This window comes from Bos javanicus, chromosome 3, assembly GCF_032452875.1.
Source record: "Bos javanicus breed banteng chromosome 3, ARS-OSU_banteng_1.0, whole genome shotgun sequence".
Classification (NCBI taxonomy): domain Eukaryota; kingdom Metazoa; phylum Chordata; class Mammalia; order Artiodactyla; family Bovidae; genus Bos; species Bos javanicus.
Window position 1 is genome coordinate 92,616,603 of NC_083870.1, and position 24,105 is coordinate 92,640,707.

The following is a 24,105-nucleotide window of genomic DNA, read 5'->3' on the forward strand; positions in this document are numbered from 1 at the left end:
TTTACCTATTACCTATTTTGACATACACATTTTGGAAAATTCTTTTAGAGCCCTCTGAGCGCCTCTTCTGGGTGGCATTGCTTCCTGTCTAGAGTTCATGAAAGGGAGAAACCAGTGATACCTCAAAGACACTTTTTTTATACTTTGTGTTCAAAATGCATACCACGCACACCTGATTTCTGCCCGGTCAGGACTGCTGGCTGCCCTCTGTCTCTGTTGTCTTCTTCGGCACCGGAGTCCCCTGTGTATTTGTTTGTTGCGTCATGTGTCTGCAAGACAACTGCAAAGACGCATTTAGAGTTAAAAGGCTGAAGATGCAGGTCATCTCCTTGGATTGCAAGGAGCTCAAACCAGTCAATCCTAAAGGAAATCAACCCTGAATATTCACTGGAAGGACTGATACTGAAGCTGAAGCTCCAGTACTTTGGCCACCTGATATGAAGAGCCGACTCACTGGAAAAGACCCTGATGCTGGGAAAGATTGAAGGCAGGAGGAAAAGGGGGTGACAGAGGATGAGATGGTTGGATGGCATCACCGACTCGATGGGCATGAGTTTGGGCAAACTCTGGGAGATGGTGAAGGACAGGGAAGCCTGATGTGCTGCAGTCCATGGAGTAGCTAAGAGCTGCATATCACTTAGCGACTGAACAACAACACAGAGATAAAGAAAGCTGTGCACAAATTCAGGCTAATTTAGCTGATTAAGGTCACTTTGGCAAACCTCCTATCAAATGCTGAATGTCACCCCCATTACCTTATTCAACAAATATATTATACACCTACTGTGTGCTGATCACCTTTCTATGTACTGGGGCAGTGAACAAAACAGACAAGGTCCCTGATCTTGTGGATCTGACAGTCCAGTGATCCCTGCTCAAGGGTCACCAGCCTCAGCCTTACCAAGGCAGCCATTCCTTCTGAACTGCTCATGCTGTGAGAAGGGCCTCTTCGGTTTTCACTGGTTGGTCCTAGCACTAACCCTGGGCTCTCAAATCAAGTCTAAGCTTCTTTCCCTTTGATAACTTCAGATGTTTGAAAGCTGCTATTCTGCGCCCCCTGACTTTTCTCCAGCTAAATATTTCTTTTGTCTTCAAGTACTCTTCAAAGAACCTGGCCATCATACTCTCCAGTCACCCTCTGAACTGGTGCCCTGGTTCACTCTTTCTTGAATACTTAACTTCTGCTGCCCAAGGCAGTGATTCTTACACATGTGGATCCTGTGAATTCCCCTGTACAAGCCATCTGTCATCTCTCCTTCCTTTCTCTCACCAAATGTGACAGGATTTTTCTCTTATTGAAGACCAGAAGCATATTGTAAAATAATATTTATATATATTATATATGTAGGTTTCTGTCCCAGTTCCTGACAAAAGCCCCTAAAGCTCTTGTGAATAGGGGTACTAGGAGAATCTTCTGTCCTGATGTTTGGTCTTTGGTACCAGTTCGTGACAGAGAGCCCCTGAGACCCTTGTTTCTTGAGCTATAGAAGTATCTGACAGAACTCCTAAATCTCTTGGAATTTCCTGGGTAGTAGAGCATTTTTGGTTCTAACTAGGAGACTTGGGGGCCCCTGGATGGGGCTGATCACAAGAAAGCAAGCCATGATCAGAAGCCTGGAGCTTTCATCCCTAACCCCCGTTCTCCATAGAGAGGAGAGGGACAAGAAACACAGTTACTAATCAATCATTGACTATCAATTCATGTCAATCTTCATCTATGGATGAAGCCTCCATAAAAATACCCAAAGAACTAGGTGTGGAGAGTTTCTGGTTTGGTGAATACATCCATGTGCTGGGAGGGTGGTGTGCCCCCAAATCCAGGTGGACACAAGCTTCTGCTCCTGGGACCCTTCTAGACCTCACCCTATGTGTCTCTTTATCTGGCCGTTCATTTGCATCCTTTAAAATGTCCTTTGTGTATTAGCCAACAGTAGTAAGTGAACTGTTTTCTTGGGTTCTGTGAGCAAATTATCAAACCAAATGAGGGGATTGTGGGAACCTCCAAATTTGTAAGCTGAATCAGGCAGAAGTCATTGGTGTAGAGTCCTATTCCAAGGCCACAGGTTTGTGAGGCCTTGCATCAAGGCCTAAGAAGGGGAGCCTAGAACCAAGGTCACCTCTGAAATTGACTGAGCTCCTTCATAACTGTTGCCAAAGTTGATGTCCCCTGATCATCACCAGCAAGTTTCCTGACCTAATGTGTGTGTATAGTCACTCTGTCATGTCCAACTCTGCAACCCCATGGACTGTAGCCCACCAACCTTCTCTGTCCTTGGAATTTTCCAGGCAAGAATACTGGAGTGGGTTGCTATTTCCTGCTCCAGGGAATCTTCCCGACCCAGGGATCAAACCTGAGTCTCGTGTCTCCTGCGTTGGCAAGTGGATTCTTTACCATCGTGCCACCTGGGAAGCTCCATATTATTAAAAAATGTCCAGCCTAGTACTCACTCTATAGCACCCTAACCAATCACCTAATGCCAACCTTCCAGCAGGAATTTTCTTTGTCTTGAGGCTATAAAAATTGGCTACTAACCCACAAAAAGCGTTGGCTCTCCCTTGAGCCAGCCTGGTGTTCTAACAGTGTCTGGTCAACTTTCCCTGGTCTCAGGAGGTTGGCCCTCTGTGCTTGCAGTTCCCACATCATCTCTGCTGTTTGTTCTTAATAAACTCACTCTCTGCTGAAATGCTCTGTGTCTGGGAATTCTTCTCCAATCTGCCTTCAGACTGCCATGACAGTGGGTAACCTGGGGACCCACTGCTTGCAATTAGCATTAAGACCCTTAACCTGTAGGTCTGCACTAACTCCAGGCAGTTAATATAAAAATTGTTTAATATGGGAAACCCACATATATGGTCACAGAAGTATGGTAAGTGTTCAAGTAAAGAAAAACAGTGAGTTTTTTTCCAGGCACATATAAATATCCAATTTTGATGGGCAAATTAGTTACTACTAAGTATTTTTAAGTATACATTTTTCCAAAAATATATTTAGAGATTCATTATACAGTGGTCAGAATTTAATTTTTAAGTAAGGATTTTAGACATAACCAGCATCATAAATTAGCACCATCATCTCATGAAAGAGAGGACATTGTAATATCAAAGGATCTGAAAGGGCATAATCTCAGTACTAAAAACTTGAATAAATTTCCTTTATGAAAAACCGACTGCTACTTATTCTTTCTCACCTACCAATACCAGTGAAAACTTCATGAACCAACCAGCATCACCCTTTAGGAAGCCACTGCCCTTTGGAGCCCCATGTAGCCCTGCAGAACTGCATTCAGCTGTAAAAGAACCCAGAAAAACAGTGGCTTAAACAAATTAGCAGTTTTATTTTTCTCATGTAAATAGAAGTTTGGAAACAGTCTCAGGTTAACATGGCTGCTCCATGAGGCCATCAGGGACTCTGCCTTCTATTTTCTTTCTTTTGTTCAGCAGGCTTTAGCATGAATTTGTCATCATCTGATCCCAATATGCCTGCTTCCTTTTCTAGCAAAGTGGAGGAAGTGAGGAGTCCAGCTCTAAGCTTAAAACCTATGTGTCGTATTTCAGACCCAGCCATAGGCAATTATTAATTCATAGCATTACCCACAGCTTCATGGGAAGGTACAGAGCCTGTGCACTGCACCCTCTGAGGGGATCTGCAATCAAGGGCTCTGGCCTCACTCTACCATCACCCCAGCCTTAGCCCAGGCTTCTTATGGGGGGCAGGGGGACCTAGCCATGGCCTCTCTTAGGTGCCTCTGCAGAGACCAACTTACTGGCTGTGGGGTGGTGGGGGGAGGGAAGGGGGCAAGTGTGTGGCCTTGAAATGTTTCCTCCACTCTAAATGTGTAGTACTTTTCCACTCTCAGCCCTTCTCTGCTCCCTTCTCCCCACCTCTGGGTATGCAAAAAGGCAGGAGCCTTTTGTTTAGGGATCCTTCAGCAGTGAGACAATCCTGATTATCTGTACTAATCCATCTGACTCTTGCCTGGTACTGTGCCAGGGAGAAAAATGGAACATTTGGGGAGCCAGCACTTTCTCCTGTTTAGTCTCTTGCTTAGACTGTCACAATAAATGAGTCAATCATTGACCGTTAGTTTCATTTTTACTACTTTACACAGATACTTGGCACCTCAGCTCTTTGCAGCTCAGCTCAGCTTTTGACAGGTGAAAAGAAGGGAAAGGGCAAAAGGGGTTGGTTGGCCAGTTGAGTTGACCTGACTTTTGGTGAGCTTTCTCCAAAGCCCCACTGCTGTATTATGCTTGTATCTTATTGGTCAGAACTGGATTACATGGTCATCTCTAGCTGCAAGGGAGGCTGGGAGGTGCTTCTTAGCTGGGCACACTGCCACCCTAAGTGAAACCAGAATGAGTTTAGATTGATAACTATTACATCTCAGAATCTTCTACTTTTAGAAAAGATCATGGATGGTGGTTTGACATTGTCTGATTTCACTGGTTGGCATCATGTAAAGAGTTGAGAGAAAAGAATTCTGGGAAGATGGCAGTGGTATTTTTAAAGTCTCCCTGAATTCCCTCATTAAAAACAAAGCAAAACAAACAAAAAATAGAGCAACTGGGATAGCAAAACCAAAAACTTTTATGGACATCTGTAACAAAACTGGGAAACAAGATAGCCCCACAAACCCCAAAATTTGTGTAGGTGGAAACTGCTGTTGGCTCAAACAGTTGCATGATATCAGCATTTTTGTGGAGAGAAGGAGGGAACCAAGAGTGTCTGAGAAATCTGAAAATCAGAGAACCCCAAAATAGTCAACAGGTACTCCCTGGAAAGTACAAAGGACCAATAGGATACCAGCAGCTGGAACTGAGGGAGAGAGGGGTTACACAACGCAGTTCGCGGCTGATGAGAAGAAGGGGTCCAAAGTAAGGACTGAAGAAGCTGGAGTAGCTCAGGTGCTGTGGACCCTCAAAACCAGCCAAAGTGTCTTTCCAGGATACCAGACGAGAAACTTCAGGGACCAGGCTACAAATAGGGTGAAAGTGAAGTCGCTCAGTTGTGTCCGACTCTTTGCGACCCCATGGACGGTAGCCTACCAGGCTCCACGGTCCATGGGGTTTTCCAGGCAAGAATACTGGAGTGGGCTGCCATTTCCTTCTCCAGGGGTAGGCCAGGGATATCTGGGACAAAGGAAAGGGAAGGGCCAAATGAGTGGGGGAGGGGAACAGAGCCAGAAGGTCTTAGAAAGTATGAAGCCATTCATTTGAACACTTAATGGAAACATAGACAAGGAGGCTGTAGAGCCTTGAATGTAGCAAAGCTATCCTAACTCACTCCTCCCTGCTAAATGTGCAGGAAAATTAATTTCATATAAAAAAGGAACAGAGAGACTGCAGTCAAATCTCATAAGAAAACATGAGAACATGTTTTCTGCTCATGAGAACATGGGGCAGAAAAACATCCTTAATGAAATGAAAGCATTCCAGAAAGACATGCCCACAAAACCAGATAAAAATTGTAATTTCAAAATGAGCAAAGGTAAATTAAGGAAATAGTACAAGATATGAAAGACAAGCACAAGTCAGAAATAGAAAGCAAAAATTAGGTATTCAAACTCAGGAAAGAATTATAAATAAAAGGGAAAACTCATTTCACAAGTGAAGACTGAACTATAAGGAATATAAGACTAACATAGATTTTGCACAACAGATAATGCCTTAAGGGAGTAAAACTTGGAAAGAAGAAAAAAGTTTAAATTGCAGCATGAATAAGAGAAATCTGAGAATTCAGAGTCGCAAAAAGTCGCAAAGGTCGCAGAGTCGGACATGACTGAGCGATTGAACTAAACTGAACTGAGAATTCAAGAGAAAATGACAAATAGAGAATATAGGCAGACTTACTATCTAAATTTGTAGTATATTTGTCCATGTAGGGAAAAGAATAACAGGACAATGGAGGAGAAAAAATACATTTTAAAAAAGCTGTATAAAAAACACTTCCCTAAAAACAAAAAGACTCAAGACTGTGAGGGCATGCCTTGTGCCTGGGGAAATCAACCCAGATCAACACCGAGACATAGTAAATTAGTGGGTTTTTTTAAAGAAAAAATACTTGGGCATCCAGGCTAAAAGACAGATTCACTTATAAGGGAAAGAAAATCAGGTTGTGATCAGACTTGACAACAGTGCTTTATGTCAGGAGACTATGGAGTAACAATATGTTTAAGATACCTGAAGAAAGGAAGGGTGACCTAAGGATTTTGCATTCAGCCAAACTGACTTTCAGGTGTGACGGCCAAAGACAAAACGTTATCAGCATGGAAGAACACAGGGATGATTCTCTTCACCTTGCTGAGGCATCTTCTAGGGAACATACTTCAGACAACCAGACTAGTGAGACATTGACATAACAGGAGGTGAGCACTAAATATATATTTACTTGTATAACTAATGATAAGTGATGGTTATAAGGGAGAGAATATAGTTTTTAATGCTTATGTGTCTTTAATATACAGTAAAACTAACAAAATAGAGAATGGGGAGAACATATGTAAGAGGCAGACAAAGCTTACTGATCACCTTATAGTTATTAACCAAAATATCGCTTCCAACCAGAGGCTGGAGAAGAAGTGAAGGAAGAAGAAGTTATTAGATAATATTGCTCATAAGAGGAAAAAAATCGATAATAATTGCCCTCCCCTATAAAGGGGATTAAAAATGTAACAGGAAATGGTTAGAACAAAAGTACAAAGCTTCGTAAATAGTCAAACCAAAAAAAGAGTGAGCAAGCACACAAACAAGCCACAGAGTGAAAAACTATTTGTATAACAGAGTTGAAATTTTCACATAGATGTGGGTGTGAATCCTTGCTTCACTTTCCTCTCTGCTTGGCCGCCTCAGAAAGAGTCTATATATATGTATGTAGACTTACGTGCCTGGGACCACACTGTGTGTGTCTATATATGTAAAACTGATCTTGAAGGGCGAGTGTGAGAATTAAATTTATATAGTATGATTTGCAGTATTCAGTAGGTATCAATAATAAGTGTTCAACCAGAGCAAGATCTGTAGCCTTCTCAGCAAGGGAGGGGCAAAGCAAGGACTTGAAAGTAGGATTGTCTGGCTCTAAAGTTTGCTGTTTCTCTTCTGTGCTACTCAAGGCCACACGTATTCACTGAATGCTGGAATTACAGGAATTTTTAGAAGGAGAGATTCAATAGCGAAGGCTTCATGGAAGACATGGCAATTCCATGTCCAGTTTAAGCAACTCTGACAGTAGCAACTTCACTCTGATTTTCATGCCTGGGACCCAGCACAGTCCACTCAACCTGTGCTCATTAGGTAATTGCATTTATTGGTTCACTATTTGTATCATCTGGGATGGATTAGATTATTCTACAATAATAAAGCAATTCGGACTTCCCTGATGGTCCAGTGGTTAAGAATCCACCAGTGCAGGGGACATGGGTTGCATTCCTGGTCAGGGAAGATTCCACATGCCTCGGGGCGACTAAGCCCATGTGCCACAACTACTGTGCCCTGTGCTCCACAAAAAGAGAAACCACAGCAATGAGAAGCCCGAGCACCACCACGAAGAGTAGCCCCAGCTCTCCTCAACTAGAGAAAGCCCTCTCAGGGGAAGGAAGACCCAGCCAAATATAAATAAGTTAATTAAAAAAAAAAAAAGTTCCAAAATTTCAGCAGTTTAAAACAATGAAGGTTTATTTCTTGCTCATGTTACAAGTTCATCACAGATTGGCAGGGAAGCTGTTCATTGTAGTCACTCAGGCCCCTGGGTTGTTGGAATGAGCACTTCTCATGTAGGGTTGGTCACTGTGCCAGAGGAAAAGAGCTCTGGAAGGTCTCACAGTGACAATTAAATCTTTCACTTACAAATGACACATGCCACTTCTCATAATTCATTGGCCAGAAGTATCACATGGTCACACCTAACTTTAAAGAAGACCACCAAGTATAATCCTACTATATGCCTAAAATACAAGAGACCTGAAATGCTTGGTGAACAGTATTAATGACTATCACATTATCTGAAGGTGGGTAATCTGGGCTCCATTTAGCTAGGTAGATAGATTGAAAGAAAGGACAGTGTACACTACACTATTATCCTCCTTTTCATAGTTGAGGACACCTGTGCACTAAGAGCTTGAGTGATTTGCTCACACTAACCTATTACCAAGGTGCTAGGATTCAAATATGCATTTGTCTGACTCTAAAGCTTTTACCTGTTGCTTACCAGGAACTTATCCTGCTTTTGATCCTGTCTTTCCTCATAGGGCTTCCGTGATAGCTTAGTTGGTGAAAAATCTGCCTGCAATGCAGGAGACCCTGGTTCAATTTCCAGGTCGGGAAGATCCACTGGAGAAGGGATAGGCTACCCACTTCAGTATTCTTGGGCTTCCCTTGTGGCTCAGCTGATAAAGAATCCGCCTGCAATGCGGGAGACCTCAGTTTGATCCCTGGGTTGGGAAAATCCCCTGGAGAAGGGAAAGGCTACCGACTCCAGTATTCTGGCCTGAAGAATTCCACGGACTGTATAGTCCATGGGGTTGCAAAGAGTCGGACAGAACTGAGCGACTTTCACTTTCCTCATATACTTGGAGACCAGGCACCAAGTAGCCTCACCTTCCTTCACCCACAAATTCCATTTTACTCTCTCTGTGTCACTGGTAGAAGTTAAAATCAGACTTTGCAAACAACTCAGGCCAGTTTAAAAGGAAGAAAAGGTCACGTCCGAAGCCTGGATTACGTACTTTGTTTGTATTGTGTGGATTTTCCCTCAAGGATCTGCCTCTCCCTTCTTTGTTCTTTCCTTTGAAATCGAACCCAGCAAACAGCCATCAAGACTAGCAGCCTGGCTCCAGAGAGGGGTTATCAAAGGAAGGAGGAGGAGCTTGAGCCTCATTTTAACTTGCTGAACCTTTCAAATTCTCCCTCAAGGCTTCAGTTTGGTAAAAGAAAAATAGTTTATCCTGGGGAATATGTGTTTTCCATGCCCCCTTAGGAAATATCATCCATGTGTTTCAAATTTATTTTTTGCTTGACTCATCAAAATACTGTTGCACAAGAGACTCTCGATGTCCAAAGAGCTGTCTTTTAAAATAAATGCCTTTTATTTTGTCTTTGGAAACAGCTAATCACATTTTATCAAGAGTCAGCAGCCTTCTTTCTTCAAAGGATTGAATTTAACACTAAAAAGGTTACAGATGGGGAGAAAGGAGGGTTATTTGCTACCACCAACCCCTTCCACTAACAGGCTGTAAGATGCCAAGGACTATACGATGTGAAGGTTTTGAAATGAAAACCCTAGGAAAATGATAGCTCACTTAAAAATATTAGCAAAAATAATTTCCATATCCCTTACCTTGTTGGGAGTTGAGGTTAAAAATGAGAGTCCAGATTCTTCAGGAACTCCAGTTATTCATATAGTAGATCTTCTTTGCCTAACATCTCTATTTATTTCTTTTTAAAAAAATCCTTTTTTTTTGAAAAAGTCCTTCCTTTCTTATGGCATTAATCTCCTGTTTTTTTGTTCTTGACTTCCTCCTAGTTCAACCACCATTTCTACAGTGATTGTTGCTATATTTCTATTTCTATCTGGCATTCAATGTAATAATCCTGGTTTTTCTACTACTAATTAGTGCTATCCTTTCATATTTTATATGATTTTCTTAGTTTTCTTTCATTTTGGAAGACTAGGTTATAGTTTCATCTATTTAGTGTACATGTCCTTCTGGTATGCTTTAGTTGTCTATAGGGATGCTTTTAAATCTTTTTACAAGAGCCAAGAAAGATAAAGTGACTTTCCCAAGATGAAACAGATATTAAGTGGCAGAGCAGGTGTTCACACCCATGTTTATCTGACTCTAAAGCCTGTAATCTTCTTATTAATCATACTTAGCATATATTGAAATTCTACTGTGTGGCAGATAATTTATAAACAAAATCTGATCTAATACAGCATCTTGCAACACCTTTTTATTACTGATGAAGAAACAAAGGCTTGGAAAGCAACTGCAGATGGTTCTGGGCACTTGTGGTAGTTTCAACAGCTATAGGCTACTAGCTCCTTAGTTTCAGAAAGTAAAGGCAGGTAGCCCACAAATAGTATGATTGCTCCAAGTAATTAAGTTTTCTTTTAGCTCAGTATTTAACTTTGTCTAGAGTTTGGAGAAGGAAATGGCAACCCACTCCAGTGTTCTTGCCTGGAGACTCCCAGGGACGGGGGAGCCTTGTGGGCTGCTGTCTATGGGGTCGCACAGAGTCGGACACGACTGAAGTGACTTAGCAGCAGCAGAGTCTGACCTTCTTCCTGTAGTTCAATATGGCAGGCAATACATCCAAGTTCCATGTAGCTGAATGGAGGAAGGGATTAACAAGGGGCAAAGAAGATGAACTAGCTCTTTCTTAAGCAGGGGTTTTAGGAAAGCTACTATGCAATCATGATGGTGTGATCACTCACCTAGAGCCAGACATCCTGGAATGTGAAGTCAAGTGGGCCTTAGGAAGCATCACTATGAACAAAGCTAGTGGAGGGGATGGAATTCCAGTTGAGCTATTTCAAATCATGAAAGATGACACTGTGAAAGTGCTGCACTCAATATGCCAGCAAATTTGGAAAACTCAGCAGTGGCCACAGGACTGGAAAAGGTCAGTTTTCATTCCTATCCCAAAGAAAGGCAATGTCAAAGAATGCTCAAACTACCACATAATTGCACTCATCTCACACGCTAGTAAAGTAATGCTCAAAATTCTCCAAGCCAGGCTTCAGCAATATGTGAACCGTGAACTTCCTGATGTTCAAGCTGGTTTTAGAAAAGGCAGAGGAACCAGAGATCAAATTGCCAACATCTGCTGGATCATCAAAAAAGCAAAAGAGTTCCAGAAAGACATCAATTTCTGCTTTATTGACTATGCCAAAGCCTTTGACTGTGTGGATCACAATAAACTGTGGAAAATTCTGAAAGAGACAGGAATACCAGAACACCTGACCTGCCTCTTGAGAAATTTGTATGCAGGTCAGGAAGCAAACAGTTAGAACTGGACATGGAACAACAGACTGGTTCCAAATAGGAAAAGGAGTACGTCAAGGCTGTATATTGTCACCCTGTTTATTTAACTTATGCGCAGAGTACATCATGAGAAACGCTGGGCTGGATGAAGCACAAGCTGGAATCAAGACTGCCGGGAGAAATATCAATAACCTCAGATATGCAGATGACCCCACCCTTATGGCAGAAAGTGAAGAGGAGCTAAAAAGCCTCTTGATGAAAGTGAAAGAGGAGAGTGAAAAAGTTGGCTTAAAGCTCAACATTCAGAAAACGAAGATCATGGCATCTGGTCCCATCACTTCATGGGAAATAGATGGGGAAACAGTGGAAACAGTGTCAGACTTTATTTTTGGGGGATCCAAATTCCCTGCAGATGGTGACTGCAGCCATGAAATTAATAGACGCTCCTTGGAAGGAAAGTTATGACCAACCTAGATAGCATATTGAAAAGCAGAGATATTACTTTGCCAACAAAGGTCCGTCTAGTCAAAGCTATGGTTTTTCCAGTGGTCATGTATGGATGTGAGAGTTGGACTGTGAAGAAGGCTGAGCGCCGAAGAATTGATGCTTTTGAACTGTGGTGTTGGAGAAGACTCTTGAGAGTCCCTTGGACTGCAAGGAGATCCAACCAGTCCGTCCTAAAGGAGATCAGTCCTGGGTGTTCATTGGAAGGAATGATGCTAAAGCTGAAACTCCAGTACTTTGGCCACCTCATGCGAAGAGTTGACTCATTGGAAAAGACTCTGATGCTGGGAGGGATTGGGGGCAGGAGAAGGGGACGACAAAGGATGAGATGGCTGGATGGCATCATCGACTCGCTAGACATGAATTTGAGTGAACTCCGGGAGCTGGTGATGGACCTGGAGGCCTGGCGTGCTGTGATTCATGGGGTCGCAAAGAGTCGGACACGACAGAGCGACTGAACTGAACTAAACTGAACTGAATATTTGTACAGTATTTTAGTACATCGTCACATCATCTGATGCCCTGTTTATTTTTATCCTTATTTTATAGGCTCAGGGAGAGTCAAGATATTCCTCTGAGCAAGTGGTAGAGCTGGAACTAGAAAACAGGAAACCAAAGGTTTCTCTAGGGAAAGACAGTTCTTCATTTGAGTAAAATTAGTATCTTTGTGGAGAGGGCCACGGCATCCTTTGATTTCACTGTCAGACAGCAGATAAAAGTAAGATAGAAAGAAACGAAGGCAAATCATTTTGCCAGTTCTTTGTAATCGTGGAACTCTAATCAGTCAACACTATGACTAGCGGCTTTATAAATGACTACGATTCCCAGGATGCCACAAGGTACAGCAGGCAAGACTTCGACTCCCAGCATGCTGTACTCTGGAACTTCCAGTCCCAGAATGCAACGCTCCTCCTTGCTCCCAGAGGTCCATGAAGACTACAATTCCCGGCATGCAGCGCCGCCCCCAGTTTCTGGCGCCCCGCTGGACCCTGCTTCGGAGAGACATTTTGGACTCCAGAGGGCGGGCCCTGGAGTCCCAGCCCTCTCTGGGGGACGTGTCTGCCCTACAGTTCTGGTCCGTTGGGCCTGTCCAGACGAAGCCTCGAAGGGATGGGTTGGGGCCTGGGCCGGGCTTCTCCCAGGCAGCGTTTGAGGCAGCCCCAATGGGGCCCTCCGGGGGCCTTCCTCCCTTTGAACTGCGGTGGCGGGCGGGCTCGCTGTATCCTGCAGCCCTTAGAGTAGGGGCCGCCATCACCATGGCCCCGGCTGCGAGTCGGCCCTGCCCCGGAGGGTCGCGGGACATCCTGTGGCGTGTGAGTGCTGCGCGCACCGTGGCAGGCGCTCGTTAGCTCGGGGGTCTGGCTGGTTTGGGGGGGTCGGTCGCGCGTGCGCGCTGGGAGGGGGAGGGGCTGGCTCTAGTAGCGTGGGGAGCGCGTGGGGAGGTGGGGAGACCCGAGTGAGTGGTTTCGGGGTTGTGCGGGGCATCCTCCGTGGAAGCTAGTTATATATAGTAGGGAGGGGCGTGCTAAGGAGAGTTGGTTACAAGGTGTATGTCTGTGCGGGACGTCCTGAGTGTAACCTTGTTACTGTGTGAGAGAGGGGTCCTGAATGGAAGCTGGTCATGGTGGGAAGGATGACCTGCATGGGAATTGGGGCGAGGAATGGGACAGAGTTGTATGTCAGGGAGGTGTACCTACTAAGTGCAAACATCTTTAATTTGTTGACTACTTGGGATAAGAAGCGGGAAAGAATATCCGGAATCGGAAAGACAACAGCTGGACTTGGGGTCTGGGTAAAAGCAGGACGGGTATTTTGTCAAATTAGAGGAATGTGGACACTGTGGGCCGGAGGTGAGGAGGTACTTCCTTCTGGAAGTTTAGTCAACAGTTCTGCAGTAAGATCCCTTTTAGAACAGTGCTTATACCCTGGCAGCACTGCCATCTACTTTGTTCAGTTCAGTTCAGTCGCTCAGTCGCGTCCGACTCTTCGGGACCCCATGGACTGCAGCATGCCAGGCCTCCCTGTCCATCACCAACTCCCGGAGTTTACTCAAACTCATGTCCATTGCGTCGGTGATGCCATCCAACCATTTCATCCTCTGTCGTCCCCTTCTCCTGCCTTTAGTCTTTCCCAGCATCAGGGTCTTTTCCAATGAGTGTGTTCTTCGCGTCAGGTGGTCAAAGTATTGGAGTTTCAGCTTCAGCATCAGTCCTTCCAATGAATACTCAGGAGTTATTTCCTTTAGGATGGACTGGTTGGATCTCCTTGCAGTCCAAGGGACTCTCAAGAGTCTTCTCCAACACCACAGTTCAAAGGCATCAATTCTTTGGCACTCAGCTTTCTTTATAGTCCAACTCTCACATCCATACATGACTACTGGAAAAACATGGCTTTGACTAGATGGACCTTTGTTGACAAAGTAATGTCTCTGCTTTTTAATATGCTGTCTAGGTTGGTCATAGCTTTTCTTCCAAGGAGTAAGCGTCTTTTAATTTCATGACTGCAGTCACCATCTGCAGTGATTTTGGAGTCCCCCCCAAAAAATAAAGTCGGCTACTGTTTGCACTGTTTCCCCATCTATTTGCCATAAAGTGACGGGACCAGATGCTATGATTTTAGTTTTCTGAATGTTGAGTTTTAAGCCAGCTTTTTCACTCTCCTCTTTCACTGTCATCAAGAGGCTTTTTAGTTCTTCACTTTCTGCCATAAGGGTGGTGTCATCTGCATATCTGAGGTTATTGATACTTTTCCTGGCAATCTTGATTCCAGCTTGTGCTTGCTTCATCCAGCCCAGTATTTCTCATGATGTACTCTGCATATAAGTTAAATAAACAGGGTGACAGTATACAGCCTTGACGTACTCCTTTCCCAATTTGGAAGCAGTCTGTTGTTCCACGTCCAGTTCTGACTGTTGCTTCTTGACCTGTATTCAGATTTCTCAAGAGGCAGGTCAAGTGGTCTGGTATTCACATCTCTTGAAGAATTTTCTTTGTATCCCAAGTTATTAATACTAAATCTTGCCTGTTCTTTATAACCTTTATCAGCTGTTGATGTCCTGTAGATTGTGCATCAGAATGATGGCTGCAGTTTTTCTTTTTTAAGCTTTCTTATTGCCACCGCCTTCCTTCAGACACTGACTGAAATCTTTGGCTTGGGCTGCTGGGGTGTGCTGCCTCCTGTTTGTCTGCTGTCTGCCTCTTGTCCCCTCTCATCCATCTTCAATGTAGCCACCTTACAGACACAAGGGTATTTTACCTTCCAGAGAGAAATCTGATTGTCACTTTTGCGCTTGAAATCCCTCAGGATCTTTTCTTGTATTCATGTATTCAGCAGTAAATCTTGTGTCTCTTTTGAGGTGTGTGTGTATGTGTTAAGTTGCTTCAGTCGTGTCTGACTCTTTGCCATCCTATGGACTGTAGCCCACCAGACTCCTCTGTTCATGGGATTCTCCAGGCAAGAATACTGGAGTGGATTGCCATGTCCTCTATAGAGGATCTTCCCCACCCAGGGGTGGAACCTGTGTCTCTTATGTTTCCTGCATTGGCAGGCGGGAAGCCCATGTCTTATGAGGTAGGCACTGATAATTCAGACATGAATACAATGAAGTAGGTGCTCAGTTAGGAACCCATATCTAATAATTGTAAACACAGTCGCGGAATATACATGATTCCTGTAATGTGTATCAGATCAGATCAGTCGCTCAGTCATGTCCGACTCTTTGCGACCCCATGAATCGCAGCACGCCAGGCCTCCCTGTCCATCACCAACTCCTGGAGTTCACTGAGACTCAGGTCCATTGAGTCAGTGATGCCATCCAGCCATCTCATCCTCTGTCGTCCCCTTCTCCTCTAGCCCCCAATCCCTCCCAGCATCAGAGTCTTTTCCAATGAGTCAACTCTTCGCATGAGGTGGCCAAAGTACTGGAGTTTCAGCTTTAGCATCATTCCTTCCAAAGAAATCCTAGGGCTGATCTCCTTCAGAATGGACTTGTTGGATCTCCTTGCAGTCCAAGGGACTCTCAAGAGTCTTCTCCAACACCACAGTTCAAAAGCATCAATTCTTCGGCGCTCAGCCTTCTTCACAGTTCAACTGTCACATCCATACATGACCACTGGAAAAACCATAGCCTTGACTAGACGAACCTTTGTTGGCAAAGTAATGTCTCTGCTTTTGAATGTGCTATCTAGGTTGGTCATAACTTTCCTTCCAAGGAGTAAGCGTCTTTTAATTTCATGGCTGCAGTCAGCATCTGTAGTGATTTTGGAGCCCCGAAAAATAAAGTCTGACACCGTTTCCACTGTTTCCCCATCTATTTCCCATGAAAAGTGATGGGACCAGATGCCATCATCTTCGTTTTCTGAATGTTGAGCTTTAAGCCAACTTTTTCACTCTCCACTTTCACTTTCATCAAGAGGCTTTTTAGTTCCTCTTCACTTTCTGCCATAAGGGTGGTGTCCTCTGCATATCTGAGGTTATTGATATTTCTCCCAGCAATCTTGATTCCAGCTTGTGTTTCTTCCAGTCCAGCGTTTCTCATGATGTACTCTGCGTATAAGTTAAATAAACAGGGTGACAATATACAGCCTTGACGAACTCCTTTTCCTATTTGGAACCAGTCTGTTGTTCCATGTCCAGTTCTAACTGTTGCTTCCTGACCTGCATATAAATTTCTCAAGAGGCAGATCAGGTGGTCTGGTATTCCCATCTCTTTCAGAATTTTCCAGTTTATTGTGATCCACACAGTCAAAGGCTTTGGCATAGTCACTAAAGCAGAAATAGATGTTTTTTTGGAACTCTCTTGCTTTTTCCATGATCCCGTGTATGTTGGCAATTTGATCTCTGGTTCCTCTGCCTTTTCTAAAACCAGCTTGAACATCAAGAAGTTCACAGTTCACGTATTGCTGAAGCCTGGCTTGGAGAATTTTAGTAGTAATATGTATACACTTTCAGATATTGACATGTTTATCAAACCTAGGGAGACAACTATAAGTTGCTGTGAAATATAGTTGTAAACTAAATGAAACCTACTTCACTCACCAAAGTGTGATATTTAATGTGACCTCTGACTCTGGACTAAAACAGCAAGCGTTCACTGATAGGAGAAGATTCTGTAGTGATATGTAATATTGTTAATAGTAGCGGACCATTGGAGTTTATAGACAGCTGCATGGCCTGTAATCTGGGTGTAAATATTAGTGATTAACATCCTGTATGAAAAGATAAGATTTGCATAACCGAAATAACTGGAATAGTTTAACTGACTTCATGATTGAGGGATTTTGTTTATTTAATTGCAGGTGTTGGGCTGGAGGATAGTTACAAGCATTGTCTGGTCAGTGCTGCTGCTGCCCATCTGTACCACAGTATTTGTAATCTTCAGCAGCATTGATTTATTTCATCCTATACAGTGGCTGTCTGGTAAGTGATATTCAGTTTGGGGATAACAAATTTACAGGACCCACTTTTCAACATAAAAATTGCATTACGGTTTAAATTTATTTTAGTCTCTGTATTGAGAGTGGCAAAAAAAAAAAAATTCACTCTGAGGTTCTTAAGCTTTTCCCTGCCTAACATAGGCATTTTCACTATATAATAAGATCACAAAACCCGTCAGAGACTGTTCACAGAAGCAGAAAGATCACTAGAGACCACATTAATAAAAACTTAATTTTGTTTGTCTTTTCTCTTTGACAGCTTTATTGAGGAAGTGAACCTGTGACCTTTCTTTTTAAGGAAGTGAACTAATACTTTTACATATTTAAAAATTATAGATAGAAAATATCAAATATCTTTAAAAAATTTTTTTCTAATTAAGAATACTTCATTTCTTTATTGTGGCTGATAAGAAAGATGAAAAAAGAAAAGGAGGAGACTAAGGAACACAGAGTTAAACTGATTAATAAGAAGGAAAAAATTGTAGCAGGCTAATGTTTCTCAAAATTCTTGGTGACAGTAAAATTAATAAATTCATCAAAGTGTAACTACTTTATGTTAATAATAGCTACCAATTATTGCTACCTACTATGTGCTAGGCACCATGCTAAGTACCTTAAATATATTCTTTTTTTTTTTTTTTGTCCACTCCTCATGGCATATGTGGGTCTTACTTCCCCAACAAGGGATCGAACTTGCACCCCTTGCAGTGGAGAAGTGGGGTCTTAACCCCTGGCCCACCACGGAAATCCCAGGATGTTACTTCTTATCCTTCCTATTAATACAACCTTGTATGATAAGAATGAGGTAGTATTCCTACTTCAATGAGGGACCTGAGACTCAGGTTATAAGTCTGTGCAGAGACACAGCTAGTGAGTAACTGAACTAGGATTTGAATATTGGTCTCTGACTTCAAAGCCTATGTTTTTTCCACTCTGCCACACTAGAATTTAAAAAGAGAAATGTTCCCAAAGTAGATTTTGAAGCCTTTTAAGGTCTTGCCTAAGGCTAAAAAGCACAAATACTCTTGAAATTCTTCCTTTCCCCCCTCCACTCCAAATTGGTAACAATAGATTTCTTTTGCTTTGAAAAGTGGGAAGTATGTTGTTAATTTAATTTTTCAGAAGAAATGCCCATTTTCCAAGAGTTAAAATCTTACTTTATGGCTTTTGGAGAGAGATTGCTGCTAAAGAATTGAAGTCATTTTAAGTTTTTTATTGAGAGATATCAATCTTTTTGGGTGAATCTCACAGTCAGATTAAGTTAAGCCATAAGCTAGTACCAGGGTGGCAGGTATTTCTGTAACCACCTTGCCTGTGTCTGCGTGACTCATGCTTGTCTAGTTGCAGCTTTAGAATATTCAATATTGTAATCTAGAGCCATGACCAGTTGTTACGGATTGGTACTTCAGACAAAAACTTTTTGCCATTTCGTGGCCCATGGGTTCTTTAATTCTAGTGTCCCTTTTTCTCCAGATTGGATTTGATTTATGCCATTTTTCTCATCAAATATTACTTGTCTGCTTCAACTTTTTCTGCCTAAAGTCTACAGAAAAATTTAGTCCTTCCTTCCTTATTTCCAGCCACATGAATTAGTTCTTTCTCTCTTTTAGCTCAGTGTAATGCTTGAGAAATTTACTTGTGGATACTTAATAGTTTTTCAGTAATTTTGATCAATGAATTAAAATTTTAAAAATAATTGGTCGCATTTAGTCTATTTAACAAACATATGTCCATATTTTTATTTCTCTTGTTCATGTTTTTAGGCATATTATATACATATGTTAAACTGTCACATTTTTTAGATGGAATATTGATTGTTGAAACACTCTAAAATGTGAATGTATTAGTATTTCACAGGGATGTCATGAATTTTTATTTTTAATTCTGTTCATTTGGATGATTTACAGATTATTCTATTTCTGGAAATGTTACTTTTTTTAGCTATAGGGACTAATTGCATTTAAGAAGAGATCTGAAAAATATTTACATTTTAGAAAGAAACTTTGTTGGTATAGTACTAAATGTGGTACTTCTCTGTTTCACATGAAATATGTTTGCATATGGTATTATTTGTCTGATGTTATCATCTGGGTCATCTAAAAGAAATTCTGGTATATATTAAAGATAAGTTTTTAAATTAGAATTAGAGTTGTGGTTCAAGCCCCCCTTTTTATTGCAGTATACTAAATGTGACAGTATGCCTGAATGAACTCACTAATTCATCTCTCTTTTGTTTTAGCTTCTTTCTATGATCTGTATAATTCCTACATTATCTTTTACCTTCTGCTGCTGTCAGTGGTAATTGTAATAATAAGTATTTTCAATGTGGAGTTCTATACAGGTGAGTTTTCAAATGTTAGCCATCTTTAAAATACCTGAATTTATTTTACTAAGAGCAGACATAATGAGTTTTGTATGTGGATGTGTACATCAGAGGCTGTATTTTGTGTCAAAGTTTTTAAATGTATACAGAATTATATGCTTTTGAGTGTCTTATGGTAAAATTTATTTGATACTTTCTCTGATTTTAAAAAATAATTAGCACTCTTAGGACAAATTGTATGATTCCACTTCCATATATGAGGTAACCAGAGTAGTCTTGAATTCATGGAGATATGAAGTAGAATGATGGTTGCCAGGGACTTGAGGGAGGAGGGAGTGGGCAATTGTTTAGTGGATACAGAGTTAATAGGCTCAGGGGAGGATGGAGAAGTTTGGAGATGGATGTGGTGATGGTTGCACAGCAATGTGAGTGTACTTAAAACTATACACTTAAAAATGGTAATTTTTTAAATATGTGTTTTATGACATTAAAAAGATTCAGACATTTTAATAGTTCACAGCTAGTGATTAAAGTTGTGATTTAGCAGATATATGATAAAAATAACTCCTTTATAGAGTAGGAGATCAAGACCAGATGATTTCTGAGGTCCTTTTCAAATATTAAAGTTTATAATTCTGTGATTTTGGAACAACAGAATTTAAAATATCATATGTTTTGCCTTGGGAGAATCACCTGCTAGATTGTAGAGTGTTTTACTTTTTCTCAATTTCTCTCCTTGCTCTTCCTGCCTTTTCAGATTCCTTAAGTCTGTCCTTGAGGTAAAATGAGAAGCTTTTTCATATACTTCTTTTTTCCACTATAACTTCATTCCTCTTTTTAGTTCTTTAGTACTTCCTGGCTAGATATGATATATAATTTCACATTGTTCTCTGGGTTTTATAATATACCCTTTTCCTTTGCTTTTCTAATCCCTCACTACTTGCTGATGGATCTCTTTTTCTATTCAAGCCATCTGTAGAACACCTTGACTCATAGCTAGCTTTTTTGGTACGGGGAGAGGGGTGGCGGGCCTGTGCTACATGGCTTGCATGATCTTAGTTCTCCAACTAGGAACTGAATCTGTGCTCTCTGCAGTGGAAGCGTGAAGTCTTAACCACTGGACCACCTGGGAAGCCTTCATCTAGTCTTTCTTCAAGCCTGACTAGTCACTTTGGCTCATTCCTTCAACATTCATTATGCAATGGATTGTGTAGGGATAAGAGATGTTTGGTCCCAGTTTTCCCCAAGAGGTCACAATTAATGTTGAGACTGGATAATAGGAGACACTGGATATCCAGTGTATCCAGGTAATACACTTGATAGTAGGAGAGTATATAGGAGCACCATTTACCCAGCACGGTGAACTTCCTGAGGAGATGACGTTTAAACCAAGCCTTGAATGGTGAGTATATTAAGTAGACAAGGAAGAAAAATGATTTTCTAGGGGGAAAATATAGCATATAAAAAGGTTTAATGACATCAGAAGGTTTGGTATAAGTTTAGATCAGATCAGTCGCTCAGTCGTGTCCGACTCTTTGCAACCCCATGAATCGCAGCACGCCAGGCCTCCCTGTCCATCACCAACTCCCGGAGTTCACTCAGACTCACGTCCATCGAGTCAGTGATGCCATCCAGCCATCCCATCCTCTGTCGTCCCCTTCTCCTCCTGCCCCCAATCCTTCCCAGCATCAGAGTCTTTTCCAATGAGTCAACTCTTCGCATGAGGTGGCCAAAGTACTGGAGTTTCAGCTTTAGCATCATTCCTTCCAAAGAAATCCTAGGGCTGATCTCCTTCAGAATGGACTTGTTGGATCTCCTTGCAGTCCAAGGGACTCTCAAGAGTCTTCTCCAACACCACAGTTCAAAAGCATCAATTCTTCGGCGCTCAGCCTTCTTCACAGTCCAACTCTCACATCCATACATGACCACTGGAAAAACCATAGCCTTGACTAGACGAACCTTTGTTGGCAAAGTAATGTCTCTGCTTTTGAATGTGCTATCTAGGTTGGTCATAACTTTCCTTCCAAGGGGTAAGCGTCTTTTAATTTCATGGCTGCAGTCACCATCTGCAGTGGTTTTGGAGCCCAGAAAAATAAAGTCTGACACTGTTTCCACTGTTTCCCCATCTATTTCCCATGAAGTGATGGGACCAGATGCCATGATCTTCGTTTTCTGAATGTTGAGCTTTAAGCCAACTTTTTCACTCTCCACTTTCACTTTCATTAAGAGGCTTTTGAGTTCCTCTTCACTTTCTGCCATAAGGGTGGTGTCATCTACATATCTGAGGTTATTGATATTTCTCCCGGCAATCTTGATTCGTTTGTGTTTCTTCCAGTCCAGCGTTTCTCATGATGTACTCTGCATATAAGTTAAATAAACAGGGTGACAATATACAGCCTTGACGAACTCCTTTTCCTATTTGGAACCAGTCTGTTGTTCCATGTCCAGTTCTACCTGTTGCTTCCTGACCTGCATACAAATTTCTCAAGAGGCAGATCAGGTGGTCTGGTATTCCCATCTCTTTCAGAATTTTCCACAGTTTATTGTGATCCACACAGTCAAAGGCTTTGGCATAGTCACTAAAGCAGAAATAGATGTTTTTTTGGAACTCTCTTGCTTTTTCCATGATCCAGCAGATGTTGGCAATTTGATCTCTGGTTCCTCTGCCTTTTCTAAAACCAGCTTGAACATCAGGAAGTTCACGGTTCACATATTGCTGAAGCCTGGCTTGGAGAATTTTGAGCATTACTTTACTAGCGTGTGAGATGAGTGCAATTGTGCGGTAGTTTGAGCATTCTTTGACATTGCCTTTCTTTGGGATAGGAATGAAAACGGACCTTTTCCAGTCCTGTGGCCACTGCTGAGTTTTCCAAATTTGCTGGCATATTGAGTGCAGCACTTTCACAGCATCATCTTTCAGGATTTGGAATATAAGTCAATTACAGTCAATAGGCGTTGTGGGCATTTCTGGTAGGGAGGGAAAGGTGATAGCATCCTCTTCTCCGAATTGTAAAGCACCTAAGCCCTCTCCCATTGTGCTTAGTTTTCCACCATATTTGGTGTGTATTAAATACCGTCAGAATTAAAAGAAGACTGTGTACAAAGATAGGTCACGGAACCCTGTGCCAGCTGTTCTCAAAGGCCAGCATGCCTCACCTCCTACCCACTCTTGCCTACCTGAGTTCACCTTGCAAGCATTTATTTTAGTGTTCAGCGTTTTCATTATTTACCTAGTTTGTGGTTTATTTTTCCAGATGAACTATATATTGTCAATTCAGAATGCTGAAATAAGGACAACTTGCTGGAAGACAGGCACTATCTTAAAATTATTGTTTATTCCTTTATAGGAGTAAGGGGAGTGCCAGGGTAGGCACTATTTGAGGGGTCTGGAAATCTTAATTAAAAAGAATGAAAAATGTTAATCATACTATCCTTAGGTTTCATCTCTAGATTCTTTGGTTTTTCTTTTTCTGTGTGTATCTGTATTTACTCAGTCTTTTTTCAGGTTATTTTAACTTAGAAGGTTTCTGTACTGTGTTTTATACTGACTCGGTTTCTTCCTGCCCTTTGAAGTGTTTATGCAAGGAGGGGAGGAAAGAGTTTAGGTCCCTGCTTTATATGCCGTGGATGTTAAAGCCACAGTCTCGTGTTTTCCTTTCAGTTGTTCCTTCCATTCCCTGCTCAAGACTGGCACTGATAGGAAAGATCCTTCATCCGCAGCAGCTCATGCACTCCTTTATGCACGCTGCAATGGGAATGTTGATGGCTTGGTGTGCTACAGTGATGACCAAGGGCCAGTACAGCTTCCTTGTGGTTCCCTGCACTGGTACCGAGAGGTAATACTCCATATATTTTTTATAAGGGTCCTTGTTTAGTTATTAATCCAAAGGTGACCTGTATACATTAATAGTTTATGGACATTCTTTACTTTCCAGACTTCTGTTAAAAAGTGCTTTCTCACATACATACATCAAATGATTTTGATGTTTTATGTTTGTTGAATTCAGCAGTTTTTTTTTAAGCCATTCTGTGCAAGGTGCTATGCCAGACGCTGTTGGGTTTATTAGAATGATTTACATATATGTGGACTACAAACTCCTTCAGAGCTGAGAACAGTAGGTGATGGAAGACATGGGTGCAAATGCATATATGAGGAGAGGAATAGAAGTGTGTGAGAAATAGGATGTAACAGGAAGAAAGTGAAATGTGCAGATTATTACTTGTGGGAGTTCAGAAAGCAGGGAGGGATTCATACATGGCTTCTGGGAGGAGGTGGCATTTAGGTTGGGGTTTGAAGGAAGGATAATATGGGAAGAATGAAAACAAATGTTAAATAATTAACAACTACCTTCTTCAGTAGAGCACTTTTATAATTTTGAAACACAGTTCTTGAACAGATGACATTGATATAAATACCAAGTTGATATTCTGATTTTAAAAATAAAAAAAGATTTCTGGAGTAGTCTTTAAGTCCTCAATTAGCCATTGCTTTTATACAGTGTTCATGACTACTGAATACTTGATTTCCTTTTGTTCCCCAGTGACTATTATATAGGGCAGGCTTTTTTCCTAATGTGGTAAATGTTCTTTAGTGAAAGGGTTCCCATGAAGGATTCCCTCCTTATAAGAGACAACACAGAGAGAAGCCCAAAGTTATGGCATCTCTATCAGGTATATAGCCTTCATTTACAGTCCTTCCTAGCCCAGATACAGTTTACCAGTAACTCAAAAGCACCATTGGTTACTGTCATAGGAGACATTCTTACCCTTACCAGATTTCCAAATGAGCAGAGCTAGAGTTGTGTTTTTTGTTTTGTTCTTAAAATGGGAAGATTTATTAAGGTTTTTCTGCAAAAGTAACAGC

At 41.8% G+C, this 24,105-nt stretch overlaps 2 protein-coding genes across 3 annotated transcripts in view; both read left to right on the top strand.

Moving 5' to 3' along the window:
• Positions 1–2,684, top strand: part of YIPF1 (Yip1 domain family member 1) — a 47,318-nt gene extending 44,634 nt beyond the window's left edge. Inside the window, exon 10 of the mRNA XM_061411884.1 lies at positions 2,287–2,684. The gene's annotated coding sequence lies outside the window, so the exon portion shown is untranslated. The remainder of the gene's footprint in view (positions 1–2,286) is intronic.
• Positions 2,685–12,336: 9,652 nt separating this feature from the next.
• NDC1 (NDC1 transmembrane nucleoporin) overlaps positions 12,337–24,105 on the top strand; it is a 59,998-nt gene continuing 48,229 nt past the window's right edge. Inside the window, exons 1-4 of one of the 2 annotated variants that reach the window (XM_061411877.1) lie at positions 12,337–12,558; positions 16,781–16,901; positions 19,158–19,259; positions 22,903–23,077. In XM_061411877.1, coding sequence (XP_061267861.1) covers positions 12,352–12,558; positions 16,781–16,901; positions 19,158–19,259; positions 22,903–23,077 — 605 coding nt within the window. In that variant the 5' untranslated portion in view covers positions 12,337–12,351. Of the gene's footprint in view, positions 12,797–16,780; positions 16,902–19,157; positions 19,260–22,902; positions 23,078–24,105 lie in introns of both variants that reach the window. The other variant, XM_061411875.1, reaches the window with a different exon arrangement.